The sequence below is a fragment of the Leishmania braziliensis genome, chromosome 27 (genome assembly GCF_000002845.2).
Source record: "Leishmania braziliensis MHOM/BR/75/M2904 complete genome, chromosome 27".
Classification (NCBI taxonomy): Eukaryota; Euglenozoa; class Kinetoplastea; order Trypanosomatida; family Trypanosomatidae; genus Leishmania; species Leishmania braziliensis.
In genome coordinates this window covers 329,677-346,809 of record NC_009319.2, presented here as the reverse complement: position 1 = coordinate 346,809, position 17,133 = coordinate 329,677, and the positions used below count along the sequence as shown (strand labels likewise).

Below are 17,133 nucleotides of genomic sequence, written 5' to 3'. Positions count from 1 at the left end.
ATCGGCGCCGGCTAGCCGTTGCCCCTCGGCCGGCGGCCTTGGACACAGTGGAGCCTCTTTGGGCGTGCGCCGATCCCCTTCTGTTTCGCTTGTCACCGTCGGGTCCACCTTCGATATCGCCCACCTCGTGGGTATCGACCACACACGACTTCCGCTTCTTCACAGTTCGTGTTTCCTTTGCAGGTTCGAAGCCGAAGGCCTCGGGCGAAAGCTGCGAAAAGAGGGCGCTCACGTGTTCGGTTGTCAGGAAGGTGGATGCGCTGCGGCTCCCACGGGCGTTGGCAAAGCGCCCACCACCCTCAGCAGCACCATGGCTACCGTGGCCGTCTTCATCGACCGACGTTCTCTCCACCATGCTTTCCTTGCCGGAGGCTTGAAGGCTTGGCACGTTGATGCGCCGCCGGCTGTGGGGTGCAGCTGACGCAGTGGATGCTTTCATCTCCTGGCTGATTTGATCGTGTAGGTCATCAAGCACCTCTTCCACGGAAGCAGTGTAGGTGAAGGGATGATGCACTGCCGCGTAGGCCTCCACACTCATGACGCGCTCCTCATTCGCGGCTGCCCCATCTTTTTTGAAGACACTGCTAGGAAGGACAGTGTAGAAGAGGTCCGACACGTCGCCAACGTTGCTAGCACCTCCGCCGTCTGGGATGCTGGATGCCTGAGTCGCGACGCGGTACTTGGCGGGGCGGCTAGCGCAGCAGGCGCTGTCGTGCAGCATCTTCAGCGCGGAGTGATCTGAAGGACTCAAGTCGCGAACGGGTGCGTCGAAGACGACCACGCAGAGAAACGGCACCATTGGGTGGGGGCCGCCGAGTAGTCGCAGCAGCTGCGACGTCGAGGTAGAGATGGTGGAGAGAAAGTTGTACTTGGATAGAGGAGCCTTGGCAAGGACACCAGTAATTGCCTCTCCAATAGCGTCCGCTCTAGTACCCGACTCGGCGTTAGTGAAGACATGGATGAGAACCTGCTTTGTGTCTGCCGCAATCGCGTTACTTGCAGTCTTCCCGCGGAAGTTGACCGTCGTAGACGAACCCGCCTTGGACTGCCGGCGTGCGCCCGCCGCAACGGTACTAGCGACGCCCTTCACCTTCTCTGAACTACTCAGGGAATTGCCAGTAGCGCGCGTAGCCGGTGTGAAGCAGACATCTCTCCTGTCAGAGCCAGCGGCAGTCGTCATCTTGCCAGCTCTGGCGCTGGCAACGCGTAATGCGTGCCCCGCTGGCCCCGAAATCACCGTCACGAAGTCTTCGATGGATCGCGAGTGCATTTTGACGAGCTCCTGCTGAAGCGACCGCATGCCACTCGAGACGGCCTCCATGTTCTGATGCGCCTCCTCGATGGCATCGTCCAGGTCGCGCAGTTCTCGATCAAGGTTTGCCTGTTCCACTTGGTAGTCCTTCGCGCGGCTTGCTCGTGTGCCGCGCTGAAAGGCTGGCGAGAACTGGTTCCGAATGACGTTGCCGTGTGACTTGATCCGCGCTTCCATCGGAATCTCCACCGCGCCATGGTCCATGGAAGAGGAGATGTGGTTCTCCTGCAGCGACCCGGTGGCCGTCGCGCCGACTAATACACCGACAACCTCATTATCAAAGATGTCATTGCTCCGCACCGCCGACTCCGACTCATTTTCCATGCACACCCCCACGCAGTTGTCGTAGATATTGGAGTTTTTGATCACTGGGCATGAGCCGGCAGGCCCGCCGCTGAGGGGCGAGACGATGTTGATGCCGTTCTTGCAGTGTGACACGTTGTTGCCATCGAACAGTCCGGCTGTTTTGATCAGGAAACCATCCTTGGCGCAGTTGACGATGCTGTTACGAGTGCAGAGGAACTCCACTGCGCTGCGCTTGTGGGATGGGACTGCGTTGATGCCTTTGTAGGCGGACGAGTGCTGCACGAAGATACCGATAGGGGCCGTGATGATCGTATTGTCCGCCATCCGACCGCCGTAGACGACGGCACCACAGTCCAGGCTGGCGAGTACCCGGTTTTTGTTTACATCTGTGCGGTTGAAGGGAGCGAGCAGCAACCCTGTCACGCACTGCACGATGCGGTTGCCCGTCGCAATGCCCTCCGCGCCAGGCAAGCACTGCACACCGACTTTGCGATACGCGATTGTATTTTCATTGACAACGATGCGACCACCCTCCTGAATAACGACCGCAGCCGCCGCGCTGCTGCAGCCATCCGAGCGGGACGACGAGTCGTGCGCTGTTTCCGTGAGCGCGGCAATACCGCTGTCTGACAAGGTGATGAATTTGTTCTGCGTAAAGCAGGCTGCGCCACGCGTCTTGCCTACGACGGTGCCACAGAAGACGTTTCCGCGAAATGTTGCGTAGCCGTCCTCCATCGCCACCACGTCGCCTCCGCCCTCCGCTGTGGCGTTCTCCATGAACACGCACTGCTCAAAGACTGTCGTATCCGCCATGCCGAGTGTACTGCTGGCATCGATGGTGCCGTCGGTGGGTGTGTGGTCGACGGCAGTCCCTTTGGCAGCGCCATCGCTGCCTCTTCCCCGGCCTGCGGTACTCTGGGAGCCGCGCACCAGGACCCCACAGACCCGGTGACTCGAAAAAAGGCAACGCTTGACGTGCGCCTTCAGTTCTGCCAGCGCAACAGCCGGACTCGCAGCATCCCGCACGGCGTCGACGCCGATATCGTTATTCACAAAACAGCACGCGTCCACTACCGGCTCGGTGAAGGGGCCAAGGAGCAGGCCAGCCGGCAGCCGTGCCTGACTTGTGGCGGTGAGAACACGTGTGTTCTCGGGCAACAACGTCAAGGAGAAATTGCACCGCTGAAGTAGGAGCGTCCCTTGCTTCGGGTAGCGCATCGTCGACTCCGCGTTAATCTCCTGGGACGGCGACTGAGGCCCGTGCGTGAGCCCTGCAAGCGAGCCCACTGCGTCACTATCCCGCGTGTGCTCTCGAAAAACGCACTGGCGTACCTCCGGGCGAGAGCCACTTCCTACCACCTCCAGCCCTGCTCGTGCGTTTTTCTCGAAGAGATTTCCCTCGAGCGTCGGGGCAGCGCCGTTGCAAACAATGACACCCACGTAGTTGCACGTAAACCGGTTCTCGACGAGGGTGGTGGGAGAGGCGGAGGGTGCGTTCACCCCCCCAGACTCGCTTCCACCCACGAGGACAACGGGGGTGTAGTTATCTGAGAAGACGTTGCCCTGCACCACCGCCGGGCCGCCAGCTCTGCCACTTTGTAAGTACAGCGCCACCGTGCCCTGCGTGTGCCCACTGAACTCATTTCGGTACACCAGTGGCGCTTCCTCGCCGACGCATTCCAGCAAGATGGACGAGCCCTTGGCCGCTTTGAACGTGTTATGAAAGATGCGGGTTCGCAGGGCGTTCGGCGTCCTTGAACAGGGCGTCACGAGCCCAATGTGCTGCTCCTGCGCCACACGGAGTCCCACACCGTTGCCGTCAAAGACATTGCCCTTCCCGATTGTCGCACACGCCAAATGCCCCAGCACCGAGAGCGCGTCGTCTGCGATGTTCACAAAACTGTTGCGTTGGAAACGGACGCTGTGCGGCCCGAGGTAGCCGCAAAGTCGCACTCCGCTCTTGGCGTCGTGTATTTTGTTCTCATCCCACAGTAGCACACCAGGTGGGGGCAGTTGGAGTAGACTCGCCATCACGGGGACCCCAATGAGCACCTGAGAGGCGTAGTTCGACCCGGAGAGGGCGGCAGTCGTGTCCAGCTGCAGCAGGGTTCGGTCGCCGTCCTGCGTCAGGGCAACGTAGCGAGACGTCACGTAGACCTGCGTTTGCTCGTTGTTGAAGAGGTCGTTCTTCCGGAAGAGGGCGTGGTCCACCTCCTGGTTAAGCGCCTGCACCCCAAAAGGCAGCGCCACCTCCACCCGCGCCGTCGGCTTCCCCAGTATCAACTTCGAGCGAATTTCGCCGTACTGGGCCGCGAGGGTCGTGTTCAGCGCGCTGCGACTGGGCACCCAGCGCTCGCAGCTCACGTTTGCCACGTGCACCGCGTACACACCGTAGCGACGGTTCTGCGTAACGGTATTCCCCTCTACCACGATCTTGAAGTTGAGGGTGCCGTAGGCACAGTTTATCACGTCAATGTCTTGCGATGAGGCGGGGTGTGCAGTCGTCACGGCAGTGGCTGTGGAGGAGAGCGTCGGCGTACTTGCTCGCCGAAAGGGCTGCTGCGCACGTGCGTCTTTTGGGGTGTGTGGCACCACCCCAGTCGTACTGTTCGCGTCGCCACCAGAGGATGGGCTGGTGCGGTCGACTGACGCCGCCGTAGCCGCGACCGCGCTGGTCGTTGTGGATGCCTGGAGTCGGTGAAACACCTCGATGTGCACCCCATCCCTGTTACCGCTAATGACATTATCAGCGATGTGGGCGTGGTGAAGAGAGCCCACGCGCTGCCGTTGCTCCTCGGCCTCCAGCCCGTTTGGACAAGAGAGGGAGAGGCTGTGATGCAAGAACGACGCAAAGCTGGCGTCGAGGCTTTCAAATGTAGTGGATGCGGCTATCTGTAGGGCCGCCAAAATTCCAGTCGCGCAGAGCAGCTGTGTACTGAAGAGAGCACCAGGCTCCCCGCATGCAAGAGGTGGCGCCTCTCGTTCCACAGCAAAAATGTCCACCGCTGTGCTGCTCGCTGTCGACGTCCTCCGTTTTGCAGTGTCAGGTAGTGAGACCACCATGTCCAGCTTCTTGTTCGCTTTCTTGTCGTCATCCATGCGAAATGATTTGTGCAGCACCGAGTGGTGATGTAAGACGCCTTTGGTGATCCGCACACCGCTATTCTGGTGCTTGCTAATTCGGTTGCCCTGGATAGTCACCCGACTTCCCGCCTGCACCCACACCCCGATGCCGCCGTCGGCCGTGGATACGTCCGCATAGTCGGCCAACGCCACGCCGCCAAGGTACCGCCAACCCGACGCCGCCGCGCCACCAGCGCCAAACGATGCCCCACTTGCAGCGTCAAAGAGCGCTGACGGTGCGCAGCCGCTGGCGAGCGTCAAACCGCCAGAAGAGGCAGCGACGAGCTCGGCGAGGTAGCGCAGGGCGTCCGTCATGATAAAGACGTGGACCGCGGCAAGGTGAGTCATCTGCTCGTACGCGCGGGAGCACATGCGAAGCGGCCGATGCGCGGCGATGGCGGCAGCTCGCACGTTGTCCTCTACAGTGCTCACCATCGACTGCGTGAAAAATGACTTGGAAAAGGTGCAGTCAGCGAAGCTGCGTGGTGTGTGCTGGCTCGTCGGTGGGCGACACCAGCCGTTGTTCGACTCAATGGCGCCTTTTGCAATGTACCCCTTCGCTCCGCTCGCCGCGTACACGCCAGCCAGCCCGTTGCCGCAGATGTCGTTCGCATACGCCGAGACGGCTGACCCGAAGCGCAGGAGGAGGCCAAAGAAAGTGTTGTTGAGAATTTTGTTGCGCTGAAGATATGGATGGCAGCCGTACCCAGCACCGACGCCGACGCTGCACTCGGTGATGGTGTTCTCGATAAGACTTATCTGCTTCAGCTGGCGCTGTTGTCGGTGTTCATCACTGTCAAGAATCTGGGAGGTGCCAAGCAGAGCTTCGTACCCGCCGTAGGCGTTCTTCACTGCATTGCCACCAGACCGCTTTCTCTCCGCGTGCGTCTTCTCGAGCGCCGAGAAGTCCCAGTGGTCGAAGCGGTCGTGGTAAACGCCCATCATTCGACTGCGTCGAATAACATTTTTTTCAAAGGTGGCGCAGAGTCGATCGCTTCGCACGGCTGTCTCGCGGACCGCACCGAGATAGGGTGTCGGTGCATCGTGGAGCGGCTCGTCAGTCGATGGGTCCGCTGGCGAGGCTTCAGCAGATTTCTCACTAGGGCCACCGCAGGACAAGATGAGGGGTGAGCGCAACGGACATCCCGATAGGACGCTAAGTAGTAACACGCCATGCAGTTCGTTTTCTTCGATGGTGTTCTCCGTGAAAATCGGCGTGGAGGTGAGGATGCGCGCATTAGTCACTTCCTCGTGTGACATGTGAAAAGGGGTGGTTGGGCCGCAGAATACCACGACGCCCGTCTCGCAGTGACGGATTGTGTTTCTGCGAAACACGCCTTGACCACTCACGTCCACCAGGACGCCGCAGAAGCCGCAATTCTCGATGCAGTTGGAGTCGGCGAGGCTGGGGTGTGCCATGTCGGAAACGTAGACACCCGAGTAGGTGCAGTCGTGGATGTGGTTCGCCGTGTAGCAGCCGTGGCCGCCGCTGGTGAAAGCGAAGCCGTCCATGCATGTGTGAACCTCATTCTTGCTCATCGAGCAAACGGTAGAGTTGTGCGCCACGCATACGCCGTACGGGGCCCCGTAGATGGTGTTCTCGGTGATGGTTGTTTCGTGTGTAGCGCCATCGAAGTGGTCAAGGAGGATGTTCGCCTCGTCATGGCCGTGGATATTGTTTGCCTGAATCAGGAGTAGCGTTTTTAGTTGGGCGGGTGAGGACTGCTGCTGCCGTACCGGCAGAGGTCGTATAACACATCTGCAGTCTTCAGCGCCGAATTTGGTCAGCAGGACCGCCTGCGCACGCGCCGCAGCGTACGTAGCGTCGCCCAGGATCCCATAGGCGTTGTTGCGGAAGATGACATTCCGCTCCACCGTGCCACTTGGAAATGAGTCTAGCAAAACGCCCCCACGCAGGTTGGCCGTGATGGTGTTGCCGCGAACGACGCTCGACGCCGGCCGCACCACGCTCGTTCGCCGTTGCGCCCCCGCGTCCGCAATGCTGCGCAGCACACTCGCATCCGTCTTGGTAGGGCACAGGCTAGAGTGACGCGGTGCAGTGTGTGATGCCCTGCCCTGCGCCATCGCCGACGAGTCCGTGTCGCTCGGATCCGCGTCACTAAGATAGACAGAGTGGATGTCAATTACTGCCGAGTCCATTGAAGAGCCAAGGTGCACCCCGATGTCGTTCCGCGTCAGCTCATTCTGCTCAAAAAGGCCGATGCTGTCCGGTGCAATGTGCAGCCCACTCATCTGACAGTCCCTCACCTTGTTCTCCGAAAAGACCGGGTTCGCCTGCCGCTGTGTCAGCACACCTGTGCCATAACAGTTTTCAATGACATTTTTTGTGAGTAACCCTCTGCCACAGTCCGACACCAGCACACCGACCGCCTCGCGTGCGATGTTGTTGTCCCGCAACGTCGGATTGGACGCCTCTAGGATAAACACACCACACTGGAAGTTTTCGAAAATGCTGTTGCGCAGGAAACTGCCACCAGCGCTGCGCGCGCAGACTATGCCACAGCCAGAGCGCGAGCCTGAAATGACGTTGCGCAGCAACTCCGGCTCGGAATACGCACCAGTCACCAGCACGTTCGCGATGGCGTTCGCTGAGATCGTGTTGCGTTCAAAGAAGCCATGCCCCTCGTTGCACACGACCACGCCTCCTTGCGAGCTACCTTCGATGCGATTGGCGCGAAACACCGAGGAGGCGCCCTCCGTCAAGAGCACGTTTGGGCCAAGATTGTCGAGGATGCGGTTGTCCACGAACACTCCGAGAGCGTTATTGCGAGCATGCACCCCTGCTCGCGTGTTGGCTGTGATTTCGTTGTTCTTGACGTAAGGGTCGGCATCCCGCTCAACGAGGATGCCGTCGCCGTTCGAGCGGATTGCGTTGGAAAGGACGGTGCAGCGACTGCACGAGTCGATGTGGATGCCGGTGTCTGCGGAGGCGGAGATGCGGTTATGCGAGATAAAGGCATCGGCCCCGTCGGTGCAGCGAACCTGCGCTTGCAGGTTCCCCGTGAGGTGGTTGAACAGGATAGTCGGCTTGCTACCCTCGGCGACAGAGATGCCGCCTTCACGGTTCTGCGAGATTACGTTGGCGCAAATGAGTGTCTGGCTGTGTTTGTCGACACGGGTGCCGGTGCCAACGTGCGTGGCGATGATGTTGCCGACAATCAGACCGCGGCTCATGTTGGTGAGTTGAATGCCGTCTCGCTTCCCGCTTACCATCTCGTTGCCGATGATGAAGGGATTCGCAAAGTTGGTCACCAGTATGCTGGCGCCGCGAGAGCGCAGGAAGCGGCAGCCGGTGATGAGCGGATGCGCTGCGCAGTCCACGACAATGGCGTACGTTCCACAGTCCTCAAACACACACTCCTCCACCAGTCCGTACCCGTGACGGCCAAAGCGAATGGCACAGACATCGCAGTTGGAGAACTTTGTGTTGACGATGTCGATGCCTTTGTTCCCGCGCAGCTGCAGCATTTCCCGCTGCCATGACAGGCCGTCCTTTTGGTGGCTGAGCTGCGTCCCCAGCATGTCGTTCAGGATGTCGGCGAACGTGTTTGTCGAGTTGGCGCCAAGCCCTTCAGTCACGAGCGGGACGGTGCCCGCAACAAACCCGAAGGACGGTTGCAGACAGGTGGGGTGGGCCTGTAAGGCCATGTTCACGAGCTGCTGGAGATTTGACCTGAGCTTGTCCAGCGCGTACCACTTGCTCTCTGCGCATACAAGCGGATTCGTTGACGAGGTGGTGGACAAGAAGTAAGCCGCGTCGTACGTACTCGGAGGAGGAGTGCTACCCTGCACCGGTGTCCACTCAAAGGCCCGCTTCGGGTTTGGTAGTTCGTCAGCCAAGAAACGATCAATCCCGCTCATGTGGCTGCCGTTGACGGTGATGTTCAGCCCAGCGTCGGCTGAGCCACCAATGCCAGATGCGGCTCCTGTCACGGCGACGGTGGCACTCTGCTGCTGGAAATACGACGCTCGGTTGTTGGAGCACTGTACATCGATTCCCACACGGCAGCGGTCCAGTACGTTGTCACCGGAAATACGCAGCGTCTGATGATCCAGGGAGTACCGGAAGCCCTCCTCTACAAGGGCCAAGATGCCGCAGCGCCGTTGGCACCGAATAACGTTGCCTCTGAGCTGCGCCGTGCCAGGGCCCTCAATCAGCACACCAATCTCGCCTTCTATGAACTCGTTCGAGGCGATCGTCGGTGCAGCTCCTTGGGTAAGGACAATGCCGCACGCACTCCCTACTATGTTCATAGAAACCCCACCTGCCCCGCTGCTCATAGCGTCGCCGGAGATAGAAAAGTGGCAATGCGACACCTCGACGTGGCTGCAGGACAGGTACGACGCACCAAAGTCGCGGCTGATAGAGCTGACAGCACCGGAGAGCTTCATCCCATCGCCGCAGGTGGTATTGTCGATCGTGCACTCTGTCACCGCCAACTCGCCGCGCGTGTCGATGTCGAAACAGACGCTGCGGTGATTGCGTATCGTGGAGGATTTGATGATGCCACCGCCACTGTCTTGCACTACAATGCCCACGCCGCTGCCGCTTTCCTTGATTGTACACTCGTCTAGGTGTGCCTCGGCGGTGCCGCCGATGAGCACCGAGCTACAGTGGCAGCGGAAGAGGATCGGGTTGCCGGCGACGGCGACAATAGCGGCGTCGAGCGTGCTGGTACTGCGAGATGACACAATAATGCTCTCCATGTAGACGTCGATCCCAGGCGTTGCAATGGTGATGGTGGATGAGCGAGAGAAGATGTGCGGATCTTCACCCTCAGAGGCGACCAACTCCAGCGGTACCTGAATAGCCACGGACTCATGGTACTCACCGCCTGTCAACTCGATCCGATCAAACGGCTTTGCAAGAGCAATGGCATCAGCAATGGACCGATGTGACGGGTTCTTGGCGTGGGTATTCACGACGATAGTGCGAACCTTCTTCTTCTGCCATCGGCTGTACCGCTGCAGAACGGCATAGCCTCCCTCTTCGAACATTTGAGTCCCTGGCGCTCACAGGAGCTTCTCCAGCGTGCGTTGTATGGGTGTGTGTATGTGTGTATGGGGGGTACAACTGACTATGGAAAGAAGTAAGGAGCAACGCCCGTGGAGCAGCCCAAATGTTTGCGTTAGTCTGCACGCGAGCTGCGCCTTGCCCTCGACGTTTCTGAGGCTCTTGATAGTGAAGCCAGCTGCTCTGTTCTGCAAATGCGTTCTAGCAGTCGCGCCACCGGCAACAGTGGCACAGATGATGTACGATAGGCTGTGCAGCAGGGTGCACTCCCCCCTCAGCAAACGAAAAAAAAAAGAAAGGGGTGGGGTGGGGGGAACGCGGAGAAACGGCGAAGACGCCGCTGAGACGCTTCTATTCAGCGTGTTTAAGACAGTAAATCAGCGCAGCGGCCCACCACACGCTCGTAAAGGCGGGACCACCTGTGCGTAGGCGTACTAGACTCGAAGTCGACAATACCCGCAAGTGTGTGAAAGTCGCTCCGCTCCTTCGAATAACAGAAGGAAGAGGAGGAGCGGGAGGCGCGGCTATGACAAAGCCGAGCAGCAACACTAACGAAACAGAGGGACAACCAAAGAGAAGGAGAGACAAGAGCAGCACCTCTGCGAGTGAATTGTACGTTCCCTCGCGAGTTGCGCGGCACTCAAACAGAGACGTACGACCCCCCCACACACACACACACATGCAAGAGGATGAACACGACAAACCACAGTGAAAGATGGCTCCCCAAAGAGACGAAAAAATGAGATGACGAACAACGCGGGGCTAATCACGACGGACACACACCCCACAGTCGCCCTTCCACCGTCTGACAAAAAAAAAGCAGAACACAAGAGAGAAACAAGGACGAGAGTGAGTGGAGAAATCGAAGAGCGAAGCAGCAGAGCACGACTCAGACCCGCCCATACGCACATATACACGCACAAGGGAGAGAGAGAGGTGCGAGGGAACACACGGGAAGAGAAGACAGAAAGGGGCTGCCGTACATCAAGTTGAGAAGCCAAACTATACGCAATAACAAACGAAAAAACAAAAACAAAAACAAAAACATAAGCCGAAAGGAAAGCGGAGGAGGAGGGGAGGTGGCACGCTGAGAGAGAGAGAGAGAGGGGGGGACAGTACGGGTAAGGGTGGGGGGAGGGAGGGAGGGAGAAGAGAGATCCCCAGAGGGAGGAAAAGAACAAACACGATCACGAACACGAACGCAACACTTACTGCACACACACACACACAAACGCACACTCACATCAGCCGAGAAAGTGAATGAGGAGACTATAAACGAAAAAAAAAAATGAAGCGGAAAAGGGAACAGAGAGTGCTGACTGTAGTCCTAGGCGGTGGGTATAAGACGAAGAGAGTTCCGCGGAGCAACACGGAGCAGACGAGCGGGGGCTCTTCGCGTAATTAGCCAAAAAAACAATGATTAAGAGGGGGCTCCGCGAGGAACACAATAGGTTATTCTAAAAGGGGGGATGAGCAAAGTGGCACTGAACACTAACCGAATGCGAGGTGGTGGTGAGGTAATGGGGGAAGGGGCACAGTGGGGAAAGGCAAACTTGATACGTGGCTCTCAAAAGAGACTTACCGCTACGGAGTACGCTACTACCAGACACCGACTGGTTGTGTCGTAATGTTCGGTTCTCACCCACCTGTTAGCGCTGCCGTGGCTGCTAGCAGAGAGGGTAAAGCGGAGAGGGTGGGGAGGAGGGCAGCATGGAGAGAGAGAGAGGGAGAGAAGAGTATGACAAAGTGATGTACGTTAGTAAAACCGGTTGTGTGACGGTGACGCAAAGTGGGCAAGTCGGGGCGGTGGCGAGCATCATATGCGCCCCCCCCTCACATCCTTCCCCGCGTACACATGAAGGGGTGGGTGGGGGGGTGGAAGTTGACGTGATGGCTGTGCCGCCTACGGCACCTAAGAAGAAATGACGCCGTCGGAGCAGCTCTCAGTGGGAGCAAACAGCAACGAGTATGCACGTGTGTGGTCCTAAAGTGCACAACCACAACGTAAGAGCCGTCGGGTCGACGATCGCCGCAGTATCGCTGAAAAAGCACTGCAGTAGCGCGTCTTTGATTGCGTTTCTTTTCCCTCACTTCCTTTCCGCGACGGTGCATCGCTCACCAGGAGGTACGCGCACCAGTGGTGGGTGGGTGGGTGGGTGGGTGGGGGGGGGGGGCGATAGACTGACAGAGAAAGAGAGAGATGGAGTGGGGTGCGATGGAGGATCAAAGAACGCAAAGGTAAGGTGTTTAAGTTGTTCTTCCCAGTATAGCAGATGAAAGAGAGCGGTGGCGATGGCGGATTCCAAAGCACGCAGAATGACTTTAAAAGCCCGTACGGAGACGAGGAGGCACACATGCAAAGATGAGGATGAGAGTAAAGGGGGGAGGGAAGACATGACCGAAGTCGCTGCCCGTTTTATCAGACTTGTATCTCCGCACCTCAGAGAAGAAGAACTGAAGGGAAAAAAAAAAGAAACCGACGTTCTCTGCTGGTCGCGCGTCGTCGTGCGCCTCGTCCCGCGGGTGGAATCGCACATTCCACTCATCCACACCTCGCTTGACTCACGCTTTCTTCGATGACACCGCGATCTCGAATCCCACAGTCCGCATCCCCCTGCCTTCGAGTTCAAGTGCTACAGTCTGGCACAGCTGTAGTAGCGAGGTACCCTAAATCTGATAGCGAGCAATCTCTCTTCCCAGACATCCATGTTGCGGCCTCGCGGAAGAATGCGCCCAAGCGGAATGGTGCGGCGTTGGGTTGTCCTATCCGGTGGTTAAGCGCATGTGCGGATATAGTGGCCCACATGAAGCGTCCACAGCCATCGCTGAAGCGCTGCTGCACCATGCACCTGGCAAGGGCCAGAGGCAGTTGTGCCGCGATTCTCCTGGCCATGCGTACGTACCACCTGACGATGACGGACGGGGGCTGAGTGGAAAATAGGCGCTCGTACCTTGCTGGACGCTTTACCTCAGGCTAGGATACCGGCCAGCCCGTGAATGCCGCGCGTCCAATGGGTGTGTGGCAGTCTCTCTCCGTAGGTGCTGGCCTGGTGTACAGCCTCCCGGATTGCGTCTGCCGCAAGCGTGACCAGTCGTGCTCACTTGCAAAGGGGCGGCGTTGGAATGTAGTCTTGGTGAAGACCAATCCACCTCGCGGCGTGTCCTCTTCTCCTGTGAGACGCCTCCTCCTGTACCGTCCCCCCTCTCTGGGGCACCCGACGGAGAGCCCTGCCTTCATTTTCTCTTGAGGGCCGTCGCTACTGGTGTTGCTCCTCTCGCATGGGCTCTCTTTGCTGCTCCTCAGCACTGCCTCCGCGGAAGAAGCCTCCCACAGCTGCCCCGACCTGGGCCACGCGATCCCTGTTAGCGCAGCTCTCGAGTAACCACCATCGCAGCCATGGCGTGGATGGGCTTTGCCGCAGGCTTGCCTTCAGATCCTTTGACCTGGCGATTCACCTTGTCAACCAGACCAGATGCGAGAGCGTTCGAGTTGCCTCGCCATCTCACCCACACCTGCCACACCCGCTCGGTTCCCTCAGGTGTCGTCAACGAGAAGATGTTCTCACCACCAAGCAATGCGTTATCCTCCAGTTTCTTGTGAAACCCCATCACAGCACTCTGCGCGCCGCCAACCAGGCCGCTGCTTGCTGCCTTCCACTCACCCGGTAAGAAGGGATGCGCTGAGCTCGCGCCACTTTGCAGAGAAAAGGGGGTACTGCAGTTTGGCACCTCGCTCACCAGTGGGAAGCCACCGTGCCCCCCCCCCCCCGTCTCAGAGGCTGGCCACAAGCCAATTATGCGTTCTGATGAAGTCACAGGTGCTGAAGTGGAGAACTATGTGCATCAGTGCGTAGCTTGCATCGCTCAGGTCATCTGAGAAGAGCACGCACTAGCCCAGACTTACCGCCACGGGAGTCAAATGGCTTTGCCGGGTGAGACTCACGGAGCTCTCCTCTCCTCTAGCTCTCCTCGAGCTGCAGGCTTTCAGTGCGCTGCGGTTCCCTTCCTCCCAACGTGCCTCAGCCTTGATCGGCACCTGGATCGAAGGGTAGACTTGTAACTAGTGCTCGCGCATACGTCTCTCCTCCACAAAGTGCTTCGAACTTGCCACGCTTTCTTTGGGTTGCCTCGGTACTGAGGGGGGCCGACAGAATCGTCCTCCTTTTTGGCCTCCCGTTCTTCCACTGCGGTGTAATTTGCCCTTTACCTCTCACGGAGTGCAAGACGCTGCTTACATTCATCGGCTATCGACTCCGGTGTCCGACTGGTAACGAGACGGGCGAAGCCCTTTTCGCTTAACAGGCGTGTCGTGTGGAAAGAAGGAGAGAAAACTGTACAGCGCAAGAGGCGCGCTCTGTAGCTGCAATGTTGTGCGAGTAAAGGAGAGGACAGGTGCAAGAGGCTATGCAGACTTGAGGGGTTTGTCGGATCATGAGACTCCATGTTGTGGTCCGATGCTAGGCGCTTAGAAAAACGATACGTTGCTCGACGGTTGCCACTTGTCAGTCCTTTTATAAGTCCAGCAAAGCGTAGGCAATCTCTGGTTTTCTTTTCATTACTAAGTGGGAAGAAAAACACAAGGGCTGGAGTGGCAGGGGGATCGCAGGCGCTGGCTCCCGCTTCCGCCCCTTACGAAATGCTTCAGCTGCGTGGTGCGGCGTTCAGACTTACAGGCGCCAGCATGAAGAACAGCAAATCACATGCATGAAGCTCGCACTCTCCCCTCATCGCTCACGAGTTCCTTCTTCAAATAATCCTCTAGTTGCATTACGCAAGCCTTTTGGCAAGGTCGCCACTCTTCTGCATGGCCTCCAATTCGCTGCAGCCGCCAACGAACTCCCCGTTGATGAAAATCGCCGGGACTGTCTCGTGTTTATATGCCTTCAGAATTTGATGGCGAAGATCCTCGCCGTTCGCCATCTGGTCACACTCATACACTCTTACATCCTTCGTCGCCGACGTGAGGATCGACTTGGCACGAGTGCAGAAGGGACAGTGCACCCAAGAGAACACGACGACTTTGTTCTGCCTAATGAGCTCAGGGACAGTGGTGGACATGGTTGACAAGCAGCGTTGCTAACAGCGGCGGGAGAACGTACAAGTTGAGAGACGAAACGCTGAGGAGGAGGAGGAGGAGGAGGCGGAGAGAGAAGGGCGTTGGAGGGGATGGAAGCTGAGGCTCGCTTAGTAAGCTGTGAGGCACGGATATGACGTGTGTAGAGAAAAACAGGAGGAAGCGCGAAGGGGAAGCAAAACAAAGAGTATGAGGAGGCTACTGTAAGAACAGGCCCAGACGTCCAGCAGTGAACGCTGAGAAGGGGGTGCTTGCGTGGAACCACGTACTACGCGGTGCGAGGCGTGGTGCGACACCACGCTGACATGAAAAATGAGACGCGTATCACACCCTCATCAGAGGTGATGCACATGACAGTAAAGTGGCAAGACCGCGCTCGTGGCGTACCGTGGCTAACACCACTATGCCGCCTACTCGCTGTCGTTCCATTCGTCAAGCGGTCTTTGCTTCCCAATTTGATTCATTTCCGCTTTGACTGCTCGCCGTTTGAGGAGGAGGCGGCGCAGCAGCGAGGGGGGGGGGCGGGAGAGAGAAGAGCCGGCAGGCGGAGTAGGAAGCAAAGGTGGTCGCCTACCCGAACATAGGTCCACCAGTCCAACACCATCTTCCCTCAGTGCCGGTGCGAAGAAGTCAAGTCCTGGCCCCCCCCCAAAGCACCAGCAAGCACGAGGCACACCGGGGTTCGTGTGGAAAGAGATGCCCATCTGCGCGGCGGCACCCCCGCAAGCACACAGGCACCCAGGCACCGCTTTGGCACCTGGGTAGGAAGCTGTGCCGTGTCCTCACATGGAGACGTGGCGCTGTACAAAGGTGTCGAGCCATGCCAGGTCTTCCGCCTTGCTGCGTAGGAGGCGCAGCACCTCTGCCTTGTCGGCGAGCTGGTTTTCTCGCAGGTAGACCGTGTCAAACACGCATTGCTCTGGATGCTGGGCGACGCACTCAAGCAGCGTGTGTAATACAGAGAAAACCTCATGCGTACTTAAGCCAGCATGATTGAGGTGCACCCGCCGAAGCGTCGGGGAGAGGTGCGACGCCAGCGTGCGGAACGCGTCGCACCAGGCGTCTTCAGAAGAGTGGGCATCTATACCCCCGCATGCGTGTGTACCCACCGGGTTGTTTGTGAGGCCAATCGTCTCGAGCCGCGGAGGCAGTTCGCACCCATTCTGTGACTGGGCAGTGTCGGCCAGGAAGAGCAGTCCGGCGGAGGTAATGTTATTTGAGGCGAGCAGGAGACGGCGAAGACCGCGAAGATTCGCGAGAAGACCGCTGCAAAGCAGTCGCAGTCCTGCATCGCCCAGCTCGTTGCACTCAAGATCCAACGTCGCGAGGCACACATATGCAGGCGGTAGCACTGCTTCTGCTGTCGAGTTCCATAATAGCTGAGGGAAAACGACTATGTCAGCTAGTGATACGTTGCCTGTCGCGCCGCGGTCGTCGGTGCAGAGATGGCGTGCCTGCAGCCGGCAGTGGCGCATTTCTATTCCACCAACGGATCTTAGCACGGAAACTGCCGACGAAGCTGCGCTTTGACTTGCAGCCGCATTTGGTTCTCTCTGTGCGTCGCTTGCGAGTTCCTGCAGCACCGATAATAGTGTAGTCAACACGAGGGAAGACCATGCCTCGCCGTGCAATACGGTGCTTCCACTCAGTTGTAGAGGCGTCGTGTCGGGCCTATCCCAGTGACCTTTGCGGCTCCTTGCTGAAACGTTGGACTGCAGCTGCACGCCATTCACCTTGAGGAGAAAGTCGCGTGGCGCCAAATTTCGCTGGGCAAGCCGCTGATGCCTCTCCATGTCGCGCCGCAGTGAGGCGAGCAGGACGTCGTGCAGGTGTGCCTCCATTACTACGCAGGAATTCATGAAGGAACGAGAGAGAAGCAAATGCGGAAGCGAGTGTAGGGCAGCGCAGGTGAACGAGGAGGGGGGGGGGAGAAACTAACATGAGAAAAGAAGCACTGCACGTGGGAATCGTCAGTGACCAGATCGAATAAAACGTGGCAAAAGGGCAGAGTGCGGGGTGCTGTGCATCATCCACACATGGCGCTGTGTGCTGGCAGACACGCGAGACCACTTTGGTCGGCGAGGATTGTGCATCTGTGGCTATGGACGCTTCTGCCCGTTTTGTTGGTCATGCAGCTCCCTCTCCACTGGCACTGCGCCCCCCCCCCTCCTGGGTGTGCGATGTGGTTTTTATTGGACGCGGTGAGGAAGGATCGCGTGCAGGCATTTTGACGTGGTTGTTCCTCTGCGGCGATATCCTCACCCTTTTGACAGAGCGAAGGCG

The 17,133-nt window shown here is 58.4% G+C and overlaps 3 protein-coding genes across 3 annotated transcripts; all 3 read right to left on the bottom strand.

Moving 5' to 3' along the window:
- Position 1: 1 nt before the first annotated feature.
- LBRM_27_0890 (conserved hypothetical protein) lies at positions 2-9,760 on the bottom strand (the record flags this gene model as incomplete). The annotated part of the gene is made up of 1 exon (XM_001565798.2): positions 2-9,760. A coding segment is annotated over one exon (9,759 nt), but the record flags the coding sequence as incomplete, so codon positions are not given.
- Positions 9,761-14,543: 4,783 nt separating this feature from the next.
- On the bottom strand, positions 14,544-14,834 carry LBRM_27_0881 (putative glutaredoxin-like protein; the record flags this gene model as incomplete). The annotated part of the gene is made up of 1 exon (XM_003723144.1): positions 14,544-14,834. The coding sequence occupies one exon, from the start codon at positions 14,832-14,834 to the stop codon at positions 14,544-14,546; it is 291 nt and encodes a 96-aa protein (XP_003723192.1).
- A 798-nt stretch (positions 14,835-15,632) lies between these two features.
- Positions 15,633-16,709, bottom strand: LBRM_27_0880 (conserved hypothetical protein; the record flags this gene model as incomplete). The annotated part of the gene is made up of 1 exon (XM_001565797.2): positions 15,633-16,709. The coding sequence occupies one exon, from the start codon at positions 16,707-16,709 to the stop codon at positions 15,633-15,635; it is 1,077 nt and encodes a 358-aa protein (XP_001565847.2).
- Positions 16,710-17,133: the final 424 nt, after the last annotated feature.